At 48.9% G+C, this 14,915-nt stretch overlaps 1 protein-coding gene and 1 long non-coding RNA gene across 4 annotated transcripts in view; one reads left to right on the forward strand and one right to left on the reverse strand.

Moving 5' to 3' along the window:
- The window catches only part of GUSB (glucuronidase beta), a 13,417-nt gene extending 1,320 nt beyond the window's left edge, over window positions 1-12,097 (reverse strand). Inside the window, exons 1-11 of one of the 3 annotated variants that reach the window (XM_015594691.2) lie at window positions 11,681-11,837; window positions 10,265-10,450; window positions 9,737-9,918; window positions 9,457-9,599; window positions 8,807-8,994; window positions 8,285-8,437; window positions 7,887-8,065; window positions 7,658-7,804; window positions 5,425-5,509; window positions 3,380-3,556; window positions 666-801 (exon numbers count right to left, since the gene is read on the reverse strand). In XM_015594691.2, the coding sequence (XP_015450177.1) occupies window positions 666-801; window positions 3,380-3,556; window positions 5,425-5,509; window positions 7,658-7,804; window positions 7,887-8,065; window positions 8,285-8,437; window positions 8,807-8,994; window positions 9,457-9,599; window positions 9,737-9,918; window positions 10,265-10,432 (1,558 nt within the window). In that variant the 5' untranslated portion in view covers window positions 10,433-10,450; window positions 11,681-11,837. The other 2 variants (XM_006918510.3, XM_015594692.2) reach the window with 2 other exon arrangements.
- A 102-nt stretch (window positions 12,098-12,199) lies between these two features.
- On the forward strand, window positions 12,200-14,132 carry LOC112485251. The gene is made up of 2 exons (XR_003048385.1): window positions 12,200-12,288; window positions 13,592-14,132. It is a non-coding gene; the product is annotated as an uncharacterized LOC112485251 (long non-coding RNA).
- The last annotated feature ends 783 nt before the right edge of the window (window positions 14,133-14,915 follow it).

The following is a 14,915-nucleotide window of genomic DNA, read 5'->3' on the forward strand; positions in this document are numbered from 1 at the left end:
TCCTGGTTTTCACTACCGCCAAATCCTCCCCACACCCACCGCCAGTGCTATCCTAAGTTTATCATATATAAAGAAACTAGTAACCTAGAGATGTAAAAAGAAATGAGAAACATTCATCTGGAACTTAACTGAAGTAGCTCTCATCTATCCCCGCTTGAGAAAGACTACAGATGGTATTCCCTTTGAAGACTTTTAAACGCTCCCACATTCGAAACACTTTGACACATCCCTGTATTCGATGAACCTGCCTTGTACAAGTGAATAATATAAACCAGACTGAACTGTCTTACGTTTCTCAGGTTTTGTACCCTACACTGGAATAATGAGCATATCTCACAAGTAAACCCAACATGAAGTCAACTTTTTCCTTACTACTGTGAAACAGACAAGGCAAGTTAGCCATTTTGCCTCAAAATGGTAGTCTCTCCCATTTGCTTATTTTTTTATTTTAATTTTCTTTTACCATAAAATGAGTTGGAAAGGAGGCAAGTGATGCTGTTTGCTAAATGCAACTTACTTTTCCTAGGAAATTCTCTATGTAACTTACAATGACTAAACAGCTTTCTCTCTCGTTTCCAGTGCTCTTACAACCAAATGTCCTGAACTGAAAGGCCAATGTGAAAAAATTAGAAATGGCACATTCCCCTCACCAAATTGCCACTTACACTGGTCAGTCATAAAATCAGCAAAATTCCAGATGAGCTCTCCAACCACATATTCTTTGCGTTTTTGATCCAGAACCACATGATACTGCTCTAGCAGATCTTTCTGGTACTCTTCACTGAACATCAGAGGTGGATCCTGGAATTCAAGGCAAAGAGAGAATTTAAGAGTCAGAACTGGCAGAATTGTAAATGTCAAATAAAAATAAAGATCCATGTGATGATGACCAAAATATCTGTCCTCAAGGTGGGCTGTAGTGACTGACTGCAGGACTCAGTCGTGCTGGTGTAGAGACACAGCCAGGGTAGGATGTAGCCCGGAGAAAAAAAACGTTTTAAACAACCTTAATTAGTCACTATTTATAAATATAATTTGATACTTGCTTTATCTTACTTTTCCATCTCTATTCGCCAGTGCGGTGAAGTAAAACTGTCTTTGAATTATAAATTTGAAGCTCAAGTTTTAAGTAGCCGCAAGTGTATAATTTGAGAACTAGTATGACTCAGATTTAACTCACCTCAGATTCATCTGTATCTGGTCTGGGTAAGTAGCTGCTGTTTAGCACATTCATTCATTCAACAAATAACTATTTCCTATCTGCTAATATGGCAGGCATTAGAGAGAGTGATAAACAAGAAAGATGAGTTTCCCTGCTCTCAGGCTTTATAATCTGGCAAGAAAGACACAACTTGTAAGTGTAATGAGAGTAAATAAAAAGAGTGCAAAGCAAGAGCCAGGGGGATGTTTAGCAGGAGGAGTTAATTGAGACAAGGAGCCACAGGAAGCTTTCCTGAGGAATTATTTAAGCTAAGACCTGCCAAGTGAGGAGAAGGCTATCCAAAACAAAAGCAGAAGGCCACATCTACGAATTCATCCAATATCTGGTGAGAAGTTCCTATGCAGCCTGTACTAGGATATAGTAATCTTTTATATTTTCCTGGGTCTGAGTTCTTGTTGTTGGGTGTGAGTTTCCAACACAAGGGAAATTGGGGGGAAGCTCAAGCCTTAGATGCTGAAGGATGCAGCATTCTGACCATCTGTGAGAGAACAAAACCCTCTTGGCTTTCTTTTCCAATGAGAGGGATTAAAATGCTATATAAGATGCACTGAAAATATAACTCTACAATTAAGCCATGTTTTGTTCCAGTTCCAAAGCTGATTTGGAGGACAGGGCAAAATGTAAATTTTCTTACTTGGTTTTAATGAAAATGACCTTGCATTGTCTAATATTAGTCAACGAATGGCTATTTAAATTTAAAACTAAATTAAAATAAATCATTCGGTCAAACTAGTTACATTTCAAGTACTCAAGAGCCACATGTGGCTAGTGGGTACCCTTTCGGAAAGCAGAAATACAGAACATTTCCATCAGTGCAAAAGATTCTATCAGACGGTGCTAACCTAGACTCTTTCAGAGTTTCTTAAAAATTCAGAGTTGGCTACACCTTTCCAAAGAGGGAGAACAAATGTGCATATAAAGCAGAAATACAGAACATTTCCATCAGTGCAAAAGATTCTATCAGACGGTGCTAACCTAGACTCTTTCAGAGTTTCTTAAAAATTCAGAGTTGGCTACACCTTTCCAAAGAGGGAGAACAAATGTGCATATACACTGTCTTCGTGAGCTATTTTTCCCCCTTTATTGGTTTGTACAAGTGACATTCTGTGTAAGCAAGATGAATTTAAGGGTGTGAACAGAATAATACAGTCCAAGTATCTAGCTGTTCAACATACAAAGGACAAGCATATTAAGAAATATGTGTTAACAAAGAATCCCAGTAGTTGTGACAGGCCAGTGTGAGTTGGCTGGAGTGGAGAAGGGTGCCTGGCTGTGGTTCGAGAATCCACATGAAGATATCCTCACAAGACAAAGCAGCATATCTTTGGTGAGGAAATGGACAAAACAATGAGAAAAAGGCTAGTGACAAAAACTTGCTCCAAGATTTCATCCATTCCCTTAACAAATATTGTTTAGCACCCGCTGTGTGCTGAACACTACTGACAGCTTAGAAAGCAACAATAAATAAGATGCATTCTCCCTCCTGGAGCCCACAGTCTGGTCAAGGAGAGAGCCAAAGAAATAATGACAGTACACAATGAGAAACACCGAGACAGAGACCAAGCAGAAGGGACAGTTTCCTCTGGCTGGGGCAGGTGGGGTAAACCTCACCAAAGAGGAAACGTCTAAGCTGAGACTTGAACACAGAATTAGAATCCATTGCTTGGCAATTATAGTACTAACAAGGGCATTCTAGGCAGAAGGAACAGCCAAAGCCAGAACAGGCACCATTGGGAATAGTAAAAACAGTCCAGTGTCAAAGGGTGAAGGCAGAGGAGGATGAAGACCTCAGAGAGGGCAGAGAACAAAGACGTTGACTGCCCTGACAAGGGATTAGGGCTTTGTCTTGTAGGCCAGGGGAAGCCAATGACCAGACTTCCAAGGTTTGGACTTGTTCAAAAGACTATTTGGAAAGCTAGTGGGAACAAGGAAACATGGCCAGTAAGGAGGCTGCCTCAAGCAAGTCACCCAAAGGCCTCGGTCCTGGGCAGCCATGAGTGCAGAGGGGCAGGCCAAGGTAAGCCTGAAGAACTGCGGGGAAGAGCATCAGGACAAGTAAGGGATGGGGAAGGAAGCACATTTCTAACCTGGGGCAATGAGTGACATCACTGCCTAAGAGAGTGAACAAAAAAAACCAGAACGTTCTATACTACTTACATGGTGAAGCCCTACAATGGTATCTGCTCCATACTCGCTCTGGATAATTGGCTTCCGATACTTTCTATACCAGTTCTCAAACTGGGTTGCCAGCTGCAGCTGAATCACCTCCAGGTGCCCAAAGTCATGATACCAAGAGAGGTAACTATTCACACAGATGATGTCCACATACGGTGCCTAGGACAAGAACATTAAAGCTTGTTCACGAAGCAGAAGACTGCATAATACAGTGTTAGGACTCTCATACCCGGGGGCTCTTCTGGCAGAGGAGGTAAGAAGGGAAGGTCGAAAAGAATTCAGACGCTTACATGTGCAGGAAATAAGTCAAAAAGTGACCTGAATGGAGCAAGTCTATAATTCTGAACTGATGCTCCTGACCTGGCTGTAGCTGGGCTCTTGTGAGGGCTATGAGAGGCAGAGCCGGCACCTGATGAGCTGAGCTGGCCTCAGTGGAAGCCCAGGGCCCATCCCGACTGGATTCTGTTCCTCTCCTGGTAGTGTTTCTGTCGCTGGTCTTCCCTCACCTGGCCCTGGAGAAATGTTCCCAGCTGAGGGGTAGATGCACTTTTTGTCTTTACAAAGAATCTCGATTCGCCATACCATGCCTGAACTAGTGTTGTGGGCCATCAGGTGGCTGGAAATTTCCCTACTACCAGAGTAGCCAAAATGATGGGGCAGGACTGCCGCAGGTCTAAACAATGCGGTAATTAGGACTGAGCGGCAAAGACTCGACAGCCCAATGTCCAGTCTCTAACATCACCTGAACACACGCCTGTCTCCAGAGCCTGCACTGGGACTGATGTGGTCTGTCTTTCCAAAGAGACTGTGGCCACTTTCCAAACTGCAGTGGTGGAAAACTGCAGACAGAAAGAGAAAGCTGGGGGAGGTACCTTTGGGTGGACAGATGCGCATGGATCACACATCCCACCAGATGAGGCCAGGAATAGGGTGCCCAGGCGCAGGCTTCCCGGTCCACGTGAAAGACTAGAACGGGAGGAGATGCCACTCGCGCCCCGAAAACACTCAGGGCTGCCTTGCACTACACGCGTTTTACCAGTCGTGATGCTTCTTTGAAGGGGGTATTCTCAAGAGATGGCAAAGGAGCGCCGGGGCTACAAATCTTTTTCCATGCATGTTAAAATGACAGTGTTCACAATCTGTATTTGTATACAGTGTTTTCTCATCCATTCTTTCTTTAGATGATTTCTCTTTCTGTAGCACTTTCCTCCTAAGTACTGGCCTTCAGCTTCCTAATGAAGGAACATTTTCGTGGTCCCGTTTTACAGCTCTAGTGCAACTGAACACATTGTTTCTGAGGGACTGCTGTGCCCACGGATGGTGAGGTCATGTGGTCCAGACAGCTGTGTGAGCCTCTCTCTCCAACTCTCAATCTGGATCTAGTCAGTGGTTCTCAAAGCTGGTTGATGATTAGAATCACTGAAGAGCTTTTTAATAACTCAGATTCCCACCCCGGACTGACTAAATCAGAATCTCAGAATCCAGAGATCTGGACTCTCAAAAAGCTTTCCTTAGTTGTTCTGACAATCAGCTCCCTTAAACTTTGCCATTTTATTATTTATAATAAACTGACGTGCATAAAATTAAACTGAGGCGTATAAAATATTGAGTGTGAACTGAGAATAAATTAAATCTCCTTGGATTTAGGAAGCCACACTGCCTTGTGAATAAGCAGGTAGTTAGTTATCTTTAACCCAAAGACCGTCTATGAATATGCTGGACTGGAGGCTTGTGGTTCTTTCCTCAGAGCTAGCCCCAGAGTTCCCCTCCTGCCGTGAGGCCCCACCCTGCGTCAGGAGGCTCATGCTGTACTATGTGTTCCCCAAATGCAGCAGGTCCAGCATCATAAGGCTCACAGCATACAGTGTGTTCCCCTATTAACGCAGGGCCCCACACTGTGTGCCCTAACGACCCGGGGCCCCGCATCAGAAGGTTTATACCGTACGTGGTGTTCATTGGAGCAAGCAGTAGAGAAGGACTAGAGAGGGCAGAGGAGAGGAGAACCGTGTGGGAACCTCCAGGCTCACCCCTCGGTCGACGTCATAGTCCATTCTGGTCACGAAGGTCACCGGCCGGGAGGGGTCCAAGGCTTTGGTATGGGCAATCAGTGTCCTGTCCACAGAGAGCAGAAGACAGCCTGCATCAGGCTGGGAAGAGTTCTCAGATACTCACCTCTCATCCTCTCCCTCCCATCTTCCCAAAACAAACAAAACAGCACTGCTCTCCTCCCTACCTCTAAGTGTATTTTAGGTAAATGAACATGTTCCTCCCGTCTTAGATCATGTTCCCTGACATCATTCTTTCTCCCTCCCAAATCCTACCCACGCCCACAGAGGGGGCCACCTTGCAGGGGCAAGCAGGCACACTAAGCCGAGGTCCTTGGGCTGGGTGCCGCCAAAAACCAGGTTCTGAATCTCTGAAAAAAGCTCTTGAAAATAGAAATGGATGGGGTGTGGATTAGGATAGATATTAATGAATAATTAGGGAGTGTGTGCTAGGAAGCCGGCTATGGGCTACATGCTGTGTGCTGGGCGCTCACCAGAGACTTTAACAGCTACATCTATAGCTTCATGGAGCACTGGGAAGTAGGGTACTTGCACGAACGTTACAAATTGCAATTACAAGTGGTAGCAGGAAAGAGGGTTCTGTGAGACAGTAACAGGTACAGAACTGAGACTGTCAGTGACAGACTCTCTGAAGAAATGGCATTTATGCTGAATCGCACTAACCAAGGAGGGGTGACAAGAAGAGACTCCCTAAAAAGAAGAAAAGACTTCCTGACAGAGCAAACTGTCTGCGGCTTCCCCCATGCAGGTCACCTTCAATCGCTGTTTAAGCCTATTTGTCTCTTCTCTTTCCTCACAGCTAGTTTTCTTTCCTTTACATCCTTTCCCCATAATTGCTCTTCTCATTTGAAGGCAGTAGTTTCCACAGGCCAGCACAGTACCCCTACTCTCAAGTCCCAAAACCACACTCTGAAATGGCCTGTTTGTCACCTGGGAAGCTTCGAAGCCTAGCTGAGCTCCTCCAGCCCAGGTAGCTCTAGCCATCTCCTGCGCTGTCCCTGCTGCTCCAGACATCATGCATCTCCCCTTCTCTCCGCCTCCCAAAAAGGCCCACCTGGAACCTCAGGCACCCACTCCTGGGAGCCTACATACACTTCACCCTCACAATAAAAACTGAACCACCAGGGGTGGCCCAGTGCACTCTGGAACTGCATGTTCGGAGTTGTCCTTTGCCCAGGTAGGTCACTCATCGGAGCCTTTCACAGATTTGACTCAGCCCAAAGCACTCCCTGAAACTAGGATGCAATGTCTGCCTCAGGGACTATTGTGATGACCTCTGCTGCCTCTGCAGCAAGTGAAATAACTCCCCTCTCCAGGCCAAGTGACACTTGCACAACTGTAAGAAAGAGAAGGAACCAAGGAACATCCCCAAGGCCAGGCCTCCGACTTTGGGAACACTGCCCCCAAGTGGTGTTTGTTTTCCTTGCAATGCGGCCTTTAGTGAATGGGACCATGAACTTCAGTGGCTTGGTCCTGTCCAACGATGTAACTTTACAATAGTTGGAATACACGTCACTGAAAAACCCGTTTTTGTAGATAAGCTGGTCTGATAAAGCCTAACTCCACTTTACACATAAACCAAAGCATTGCAGTGTTTTTTCGAAGTTTAATACACACTCTATTTCTCAGGAATGGAGATGCCATTAAAAGTGAGGGGAGATTATCCTCGGTTTTGTTTGGAACTTTATCTAGAGTGGTTGGCCATTTTGGAAATGTGCAGCACTGAAGGGACCACTGCCCATGGTACCAGTAGCAACGCAGCACTTTTGCAGCTTTTGTAGCTATGCTTTCAGGAGATTCCACATGTAGGTGCAAGCATCGGACCCCTTCAGTGGGTCTCTGGGGAGCCAGGCCCATGCATTCACGTGTTATTCTATAAATAACTCTCGTTTATATCACAGTTAGTTAGACCATGCCTAACTTTGTTTTTCATTTGAAGTTATGTGTATAAGTAGACTGGGTCAACTCTGGATTTCATTTCAGGTGTGAAAAGGGGACACTGGGTATCACTGAGTTGAAATCACAACTTGGGTGGGTAGGGATTTGCTCCCCTGAACTGACCAGGTATGGATACACTCTCTCAAGTGCGGGCTGGGAGCAGATGCTGACTCTCGCATAGCCCATGCCCAGGCTGAGCTGGGCCAAAGGTGAGGTCTCTCCTATGACTAAGCCTGGGGCAGGAGAGGGCACTCACTTGAAGTAGTAACCAGCAGGCTTCAGGAAGGAAGTGGGCTCATTGGCCACAGACCACATCACAACGGCTGGGTGATTCTTATCCCTGCGCACCAGCTCCTCCATCACCTCCAGGTGGTGCTGCAGAGACGAACTGCTGTAGCTCTCACTGTGAGGCAGGGTGAAGAAAGGCAGAATGTCATAGCCTACCAAGCTAGTCAGGCTGAGCAGTGTGGGCTCTGGGCACTCACTTCAGCGTGATGCCCACGCCAGGGCTCTCATCGATGACCACGATCCCATAGCGGTCACACAGCTGCATCACCTCCTCTGCATAGGGGTAGTGGCTGGTGCGGAAGGAGTTGGCACCAAGCCAGCGAAGCAAGTTGAAGTCCTTCATCAGCAGTGGCCAGTCAAAGCCCTTCCCTCGGATCTAAGAGATAGCAGAGTAGAATGACCCCCTGCCTCTGTCCGATGCACTTCCTTCTAGAGCTAGACCCTCAAGAGCCCTCTATCCAACCCAACCACAGGCCCCATCAGGTAGCGGTTTTGAGCAGTTGGCTTAACTACTCTGAGCTGCCCTCAACCGCTTCAGGGAGTATGAGGAAGATGAGAAATGTTCCCCACAGGGACCCAGGGACCCCCAACTCACATCTGCATCCTCATGCTTGTTGACCCCATGGAAATAGAAAGGTTTCCCATTAATGAGGAACTGGCTCTCTGTGAAAGCCACAGTGCGAATCCCCACAGGGAGAGTGTAGAAGTCAGACACAGGCCCAGCTGCCGTCTCTGCAGTCAGCCTCACCTAGAAAAGCCAAGCACTGGCATGAAGCGTTCTCGATGGCCCCACATCACCTGCCCATCAGCTGGAAGGCCCCTGGTAAACCACAGCGGCCCTCCTCTGGCACCGCAAGCAGAGATGCTGAAGTTACAGGCTTCTGGCATTAGCAAGGAGGAACCTTCACCCACCCTCCCCCTGGAGCCTGCTCTTCAAACTTGAGCCACCACACCGAAAGTTGAAAAAATCAGGTTGGGAACACTTCAATTCAAATGACTAGGAAGCTCAGAGGACCATGCCTGCCTGCCCACCTGTTCTGTAGCCCTGCTGAAGCCAGGTAAGGCTGCTGGATAGGGGCAAAAGGCCTCCCATAGCCTCGGTGCTAATCACCATTACCTCCAACGAGTACAGGTAGGCAGGGTGCTCATGCATCAGGTATGGCCACCAGAGATGGGCACTGGGCACCTGCAGCTGGCCCTGGCCCCCCATCCCCTGGGCCACGACTTTGCCTTCCTCATCCAGAAGATACACTTCCAGCTGGAAGTGTTCACTGCCCTGGACAAAAATCTGGTAATTCACCAGCCCTGTGGGAGACAAGGGAGATCAAACCAAAAAGGTGGTACATGTCCCGGGTTGTACAGATGAGAGTACCCTGCAGCCATCACTTTGAGGAGTCCACTTAGGCCCCGAGACCCCAGCCAACAACTGTTTATTTCTTGAGCTTGATCTGTGGTGAGGAGGGCTTGAGTGAGAGCAGCAGAGTGGAGACGGGACATGGGATCCCCATGTATCCTGAGCGATGTGATTTTAGGCGAGCTCTACGTTTCATTGGGCTTTATTTATTTCCTCACAAAATGAGGTCAGACCAGATGGGTATTTCTGAAGCCCTTGCCAGCTTTGACAGGCTGGATTTTAGTTTCTTAGGTAAATGGGAACCTGTGAGGGTTAAGAGAGGCTGGGAGAGCCTTTCTCCTGGGGCAACTTTCCAAACAGGGAACAGACCACTGTGGGCCTGGCTGAGGGCAGATCCTGCCAGGAGCCCTTACCAGTGTTTTGGTCCACGCTGGTGCCGATAGTGATATCATCAATGTAGGTGATGGGTGTGGTGTAGAGAAGCACAGGCCGGTGCAGTCCCGCATAGTTGAAGAAGTCAAAATTTATGTTCTGGACAAAGTAACCTTTGGGGTACCTAGGGTGAGAGGATAATGGCCAACTGGGGCCTCGCCCTGAGGACATCAACCTCACATCTGCTAAGGCTACTCTGGCCCTAGTGGGAAGACCACTGGGCAGGGTGGGGGTTGGGATGTGGGGGCAGGTGCTGCTCACCTGGAGGTATCTGTCTTGTAGACGATGGTCCCTGGTGGCAGGGTGTGGGGAGTGAGCGTGTTGTTGATGGCGATGGTAATGCGGCAGGAAGAGAGGGGCCCACTCTGGACCAGCTTACTGATGTCAGCCTCGAAGGGAAGATGGCCCCCCTCATGCTCTGCTACATGAACCCCATTCACCCACTGCAGACACAGGGAGATATGGGGAGGGGACAGCAAGCCAGAGCATGAGGAACAGGTGCTGCCATCTCAGGCACTCCATCACTGAGAGGTGTCTTCCCAGCTGCCACCTACCTCAGCAGCCTGATAATAGGAATGGAGCTCCAATGGAAATTAGGCAACCCTCCCCGACCCAGGGCACAGACCCCAGTGTGGGGAATGTGTATTCCCCCCACCCCACCCCACCCCCACCCACCCCAGGAGGCAAGCTGTCAGGGAATAGCTGGGAGCCAGAGAGCCCAAGGCAGCCCCAAGAGTGCTCAGCAGCTGCACCTGCCCACTCGCCCTGCCTGCTGCTTGCTGCACTGACCACAATGGCGTAGTACTGGGCGCTGCCAATCCTCAGGACCACTCTTGTGCCCAGGTCCTGAGTCCATCGCTGGGGCAGGGTTGCCTCCCGTTCATACCACACCCAGCCAACAAAGCCACGCAGTTGCCCATCCTGGCCCACATCGTTGAAGCTGGAGGGAACCGGCATGTCCAGGGTGGGGCCCGACTGGGGAAAGAAGGGTAGGGATCAGGTCCAGACCACCTAAGACCAGGGCCCAGGCAGCCCCCTTCCCTAGAAGCCAGATCCCCCAGCAACCCTGCCTTTAAGAAGGCCTCTCCCAGACCCTGGCATTCCGGGCCACACTACCACTGTTATTCTTTACCATCAAGTGACCTATGCCTTTTATGGAGCTCATCTAATTCTCACGACTCCATGCAGTAGACCTCAGGCACTCACTCATTCAATGGACAGTGTACAGTGAACACCTACGGTCCTGGTCTAGGTGCCAGGAATAAAACGGTGAACAGGCCTCTGCTGTCAGCTGATCAGCTCTGTGAGAAGTGTGGAGAGTGGCAGGGGACTATCTTAGGAGTCAGAGAAGGCCTTTTGGGGCCAGCACCCACGGAATACCGCCCCACAGACAATCCCTTGAACACCTCAGGTAGAAGGCAAGACAGGAGCAGGACAGGTGGCTCAGTGAGCCTGGCAGCAGCCTGGCTTTCCCACAGACATCTGATATTTGGCACGTGTGACCTCTGAGGAGAGGAGTATTTCATTTCCTCTGTCCTTCACAGCTGTATCTCCAGCATGACACAAGCCCTGCCACATAGTAGGAACTCAATAAATACTGACTAAACGGATGGATAACTTGCTGACGAGAGATCAACTGCTAGGACTGTTTGTGTCCAAGGGCTAGTGAGGCGAGTTCTTTCTGAAGGCAGCCAGCACCAAGCTCTCCACAAAAGGCGGTGAGCCCAGGGCCACAGTGCGGTCTGAATGAAGCAAGAAGGATCTGCAGAGACCAGACCCTAAGAGGAAGATGATCAAGTGACAGACGAAGGATGGCCGTGCACGGGCTGCTTTTGCTGAGGAAACTATGAGTGGCGCCCAGCCACTTCTTCTTCCCTTGATGAATGCTGGGAGGCAAAGCCCTAAAAACGAGCATGTCGAAAAGGTGAGCGCCATATGGGCACACAGGCCTGCCCTAGCCCCACTTCTCCATCGACCCAACCCAAGGTCAGCGGGGAGACCCGAGGTGGGATCCTTGGCTGGCTGGATTTTAAGCCCCGTCCTCTACCTGCACCTGGAACCCAAGGTCCTGCCTGCCAGGGCAGAACTGGTCCCAAGATGTCCAAAGCCCGTCCTCCTCCAGCTGCCCACCCTGCGGGATGCCATGGACCCTGCTCTGGCTCGGCCTCCCCTACTGGAGGGGCAGTGGGCGCCCGCCCCACACACCTTCGGTCCCAGAGCTGCCCTCCGTCCATGTGTCCTCCTTCAGAATCGTCAGACACCCTCTCCCACGCCTCCAAGATTGTTCGTTTTAACCGTCTGGACCGCAGCTCCGAGGTGAAGGGGAAGCATGCCCAAGCCTAGCTACAGGAGCTTCCCTGCCCCTGGAGCCCCCACCTCTCGCAGCGGCGTCCGGTACCACTGCTGCTCGAAGCCCTGGCGCCGGTTGTCGGAGAAGTCGGCGCGGAAGCTCCAAAGGCCATCCAGATCCTTGCGCTCCCGCGAAGCGCTCTCTCGGGGGTACAACATGCCCCCCTGCAGCGCCAGCCCGCAGCCCCAAAGAACCGGGCCAAGCACGGCCCAAGCCCTCGCCGGTCCCCGGACCATGGTTCCCGCGCGGCCGCCAGTCACTCGTCGCCGGGCTAAGAATGGTGGGGGAGGAGGGCCCAGCACCGTGTCCGGAGTCACGACCCACCCCTGAAGCCTCCGGCGCCATTTTGCTTTAAGGCGGGTTCCAGGCCTGGAGGAGTCGCTGTATGCGGGCGGAAGCGGAGGACGCGACCTGTCCTCCTCCCTGAGGGCGGCGGTGGGGGAAGGCCAGCGGGGAGCTCGAGGTTAGGACTTTGGGGAAAAGGGATCCCTGGCCCCCAACACCAACCACGAAGGGCTGAGTTTTCCGGCTCTGCGCCCTCCCCGCCTGCCCGCGGTGTCCCTTCCTCTCCCCGCCCTCACATTACTGACTGCTTCCCCTACTCAGGGAGGCCAGTTGGGGGCCGCAGGCCAGAGTGAGAATCCGGGAAATAGCGGGGTTCCAACCCTGTTATGGCGCGAATGATTCTGAGACCCATGGAGCCAATTGAGATGAATATGAGCCTTTATTAGCCGGCCGGCAAATGACTCTCTACCACGCAGGGTTAGAGGAGATCAGCCCCGAACTTCCTCAGGGGGGCAACTTATAAGGTCTCCTACTACATTTCTGAATGAATAGGTCACAAGAAGCAGAAGTTAGTCTTTAACCTTTTGTACACAGATAAAGGTATCCGGGGGAACTCTCAGCTCAAACAAGGCCTAATAGACAATTTTATCATCTTCACCTTGGAATGTTGCGCTTCTCCCTGGGGCTGGCGCCTGGAGATATCACCTCCCTGTAACTGATAACTGCTCTCCCTAGGGGCCGGCACCAGGAGATACTGCCTCCCTGAAACTAGAGAATTTCTACTTTTACATCTCCACCCCACGGCCCCCTCCGTTTCTTCAACGAGGCCAGCCTGAGACACCTTCGCTTGCTAATGCCTGCTGGACATCTAGTGAGCCCAGGCAAAGTCTTTATCCTGTCTAGTGGAAAACCTTCCCACAGAGAGACCTTTCCCGGGAACTAGGCCATAGGGTTGACCCTGAGATCACCTGGGCCCCAAATCCCTGCCTGGGACCCTGGGCTCCCTCTTGACACTGCAGGCACATAAAGGTGCAAGGAGAGGGGCTTATGGCCCCACTAACCTAACCTGGATACAACTCTTCTTGCAGTTACCTGATTTTTTAAATTATTATTTTTCACTTTTGCTCTGATTTCAAGCTCACCTAAGCAAGTTTCTTGTAGTGGACCTTGATACTGGGAACAGAGTCCCCAGGACAGTAAAAATAAAATATTCTAGGAACTGACAAGGTCTAAAGGCTTACAATATGAAAACAAGAAAGGATGCAAAAGTATATACTCTGTGATCCTAATATTGTTAAGATTATACACACACAAATATAAATATGTGAGATGCTATTATTGGTGTTATAGATTATTCTCATTTTGTTCCTCATACTTTTCTGATTTTTAAAAATCTTCTATGAAGAACGGCATTATTTTTATAATCAGAATCAAACCAACAGGTGTTTTTTAAAAGCAGCAAACAATCCTTTTTTCCACAGGAGGCCTACACACCACCGCTTGGGCTACCGCCATGTTTCTAATGATCTCTGAGACGTTCCAGCACATTTTGTGGCTACGCAACGACAATAGCCTTTGCCAACACTGCAATTAAGGGTGTGAGGTGAAGATGTGCTCATGTGGTTTTGAAGAAAGCAGACGTTGACCTCACCAAGAAGGCACGAGAGCTCACTAAGGATGAGGTGGAACGTGTAATCACCACTATGCAAAATCCACACCAGTACAAGATCCGAGACTGGTTCTGAAACAGACGGAAGGACGTGAAGGATGGGAACTACAGCCAGGTCCTGGCCAATGGTCTGGACAACAAACTCTGTGAAGACCCGCAACGACTGAAGAAAATTACACCATTTCTGGGGACTTCGAGGCCAGCACAGCAAGACCACCGGCCGCCGAGGCTGCACTGTGGGTGTGTCCAAGAAGAAATAAATCTGTAGGCTTTGTCTGATAATAAATAGTTTCTACACTTTAAAAAATCAAATGAAAATAAAAACAACAAACAATAAATTGATTTTTCATTTATCCACAAGTCTTTATTTAGTTAGTTCAAGGTGATTTTCCCTGAGGGATGGAGTGAAGAAATAGAATGGATTCACTATAAACAAGCTGATGAATTACTAAAAATCAAGTAGGTTAAGGTATGAGGAAACAATTGTATTCTTTTTTTAACTAGCCCGGGAACTTAAACTTTTGAACTTTCCAGTCCTGAGCCAATACTTGGATATACATCAAAAATCCAGATAACCCTTTGATTGCTCCCTAAAGGACTAGGAAAGAATATTCACATATCCAGACCAACATGTAGAAGACTACCATCTCAGGCCAATCCAAAGGCTAAGAATGGAGGGTTGAGTCTGCTAAAGAATGTGCTTTTCATTTTAAGAACTCTTAGCGTTTCTTTCTTCCTTGAAGCACTCTGGGTATTGCCTAGTAGTGTTTCTGGTTTGTAAATTTTAAGGCCCTTGATAGTTCTTTATACTTTGTTTCTAGCCAAAGCCTCCAGACTCTTTTTGAGTTTGTTTGACACTACCATCTAATGGGAAGGGGGAGAAGGAGAATAGAGAACTGATAAAACAGTTTCTGAACTTCTGAACCCGAAAAACAGATCCTGGTGGGTAAAGCCCATTAGCCAGTTTTCTTCCCCTACCTAAGTTGGCAGCCTTATACAAATATATGAATCTGGAAGTATAAATCTGGGAGTTGTCAGCACTGAGAATGGATGAAGTCACCAAAGGAATAAAGGCAGGTAGAAAATGGATCAAAAGATAATCCCTGAGACACCCCCCACCAAACATTATGAGTACA

The sequence above is a fragment of the Pteropus alecto genome, unplaced genomic scaffold (genome assembly GCF_000325575.1).
Source record: "Pteropus alecto unplaced genomic scaffold, ASM32557v1 scaffold68, whole genome shotgun sequence".
Lineage (NCBI taxonomy): Eukaryota > Metazoa > Chordata > Mammalia > Chiroptera > Pteropodidae > Pteropus > Pteropus alecto.